Below are 1,492 nucleotides of genomic sequence, written 5' to 3'. Positions count from 1 at the left end.
GTGTGTGTGTGTGTGTGTGTGTGTGTGTGTGTGTGTGTGTGTGTTCCTGTTACCTGGTGGTTCCCTCCCTTCCACCACTCCTCAGCAGACATTGCTGGAGTTGGTCCCGTTGTGTCTGGGTAAAGGTCTTCATGAAACTCCTGTCCTGAATGCTGGAGGACAGGACACCACAGAGAAGAAGTGCATTGATCATCATCTAATTTCCCTCTGGGATCAATAGTGCTTTTGAAGAAGTGAACCCGCTCTGCTGTACGTGTGGGCTGGCCTACCTTACGAGGGACGTGGTAGCTGACTGGGACGATGCAGCTGTCTGTCAGCTGAAGAACTCGCATCACTTCGCAGGACATGACATCCAACGCCAGCTTGGGTACCAGGGCAACACCCCGTGTGGACGCATCAGTTAGACAGTGGCTCACTAAATGAGGTCAAATAAAGACAATCAATGAGGGAGGCTGTAATAATCTCTAAGCAGACAGATAAACGTTCTGGTTTTACCTTGAGATAGGAAAGGTTCAGAGGAGGAGACTTCAAAGCAATCAATCCCAGTGTCCCCCTATAAAAGAAAAAAAATATTGATCACAGTAATGATGTAATGCAAAACAAAACAAAAATGATAACAGTTAACAGCTTACAATGCCAGCAAGCAGCAGCAGACCAGTGTCTTCATCAAACAGAGGAATTAGGATCCTGGATTAAAGAGATAAAAGAGGAAGAGTAAAAACGAGTCAACTTAAACTTTCGTGCTCTGTCTTTTAAACTCGGTGTTGTGGGTTCATGTTTTACAAAATTGTCACTAGGTGGTGCAGTTTGTTCAATTTTAGGCTAAAAAAATGCACCGACATGAGTTCAGACAACTAGAGAACGCTGCAACCTTTTTTATTAATAGAAATCAAAGTAAGAGATGGATTTATTCAGGCAACACAGAGTCATAAAATACAGATTTTTAATTAATAATGAAGGCAAAGCTTAAGAGGACTATACATTCAGAGCCAGAATAATCCAATGATCCTGTGCAAAAGCTGCAACCAAGATAAGTTTTCATACTTAAACATTTTACAGACTGTCTGTACTGTTAAAACAAAGAGCTCAAGACCAAATGCAGAAAATTTTTAACGGGGGGAAAAAAGAAAGGTAGCAAAGTTACAACGCTGAGGTGACACATGACTGATTTGATGGTTTTTCAAAGATGAATTTTCTGTCACATAAACCTTTTCACAGTACCTCAACCCTTCATGAGCACAAGCCTGAACAGGCCCATTGTCACCTGCTTCCTCTCCTAAACTAAGAGGATTGAAGGCTGCAGAACTCAGGGACTTAATGAGGAGAGGAGAACTGAGCAACCAAACAGGAAATATTTCTACAAATGCTGCCAACTCTCTCGCAGGCTGTTCTACAATCTTTTCTCTCCCCCATAAAAAAACGGCAGAAACAGTCGGCCTGTGTGTGTGTGTGTGTGTGTGTGTGTGTGTGTGTGTGTGTGTGTGTGTGTGTG

General features: G+C 42.8%; 1 protein-coding gene across 1 annotated transcript in view; it reads right to left on the bottom strand.

Moving 5' to 3' along the window:
* The window catches only part of LOC106518702 (mitochondrial import inner membrane translocase subunit TIM16), a 118,004-nt gene that overhangs the window by 14,076 nt on the left and 102,436 nt on the right, over positions 1-1,492 (bottom strand). The window contains exons 10-13 of the mRNA XM_014010088.1: positions 633-687; positions 496-553; positions 270-415; positions 54-152 (exon numbers count right to left, since the gene is read on the bottom strand). Of these exons, the coding sequence (XP_013865542.1) occupies positions 54-152; positions 270-415; positions 496-553; positions 633-687 (358 nt within the window). The remainder of the gene's footprint in view (positions 1-53; positions 153-269; positions 416-495; positions 554-632; positions 688-1,492) is intronic.

The sequence above is a fragment of the Austrofundulus limnaeus genome, unplaced genomic scaffold (genome assembly GCF_001266775.1).
Source record: "Austrofundulus limnaeus strain Quisiro unplaced genomic scaffold, Austrofundulus_limnaeus-1.0 Scaffold65, whole genome shotgun sequence".
Lineage (NCBI taxonomy): Eukaryota > Metazoa > Chordata > Actinopteri > Cyprinodontiformes > Rivulidae > Austrofundulus > Austrofundulus limnaeus.
Note: the sequence above shows the minus strand (reverse complement) of the source record. Positions and strands in the feature narration are given on the sequence as shown.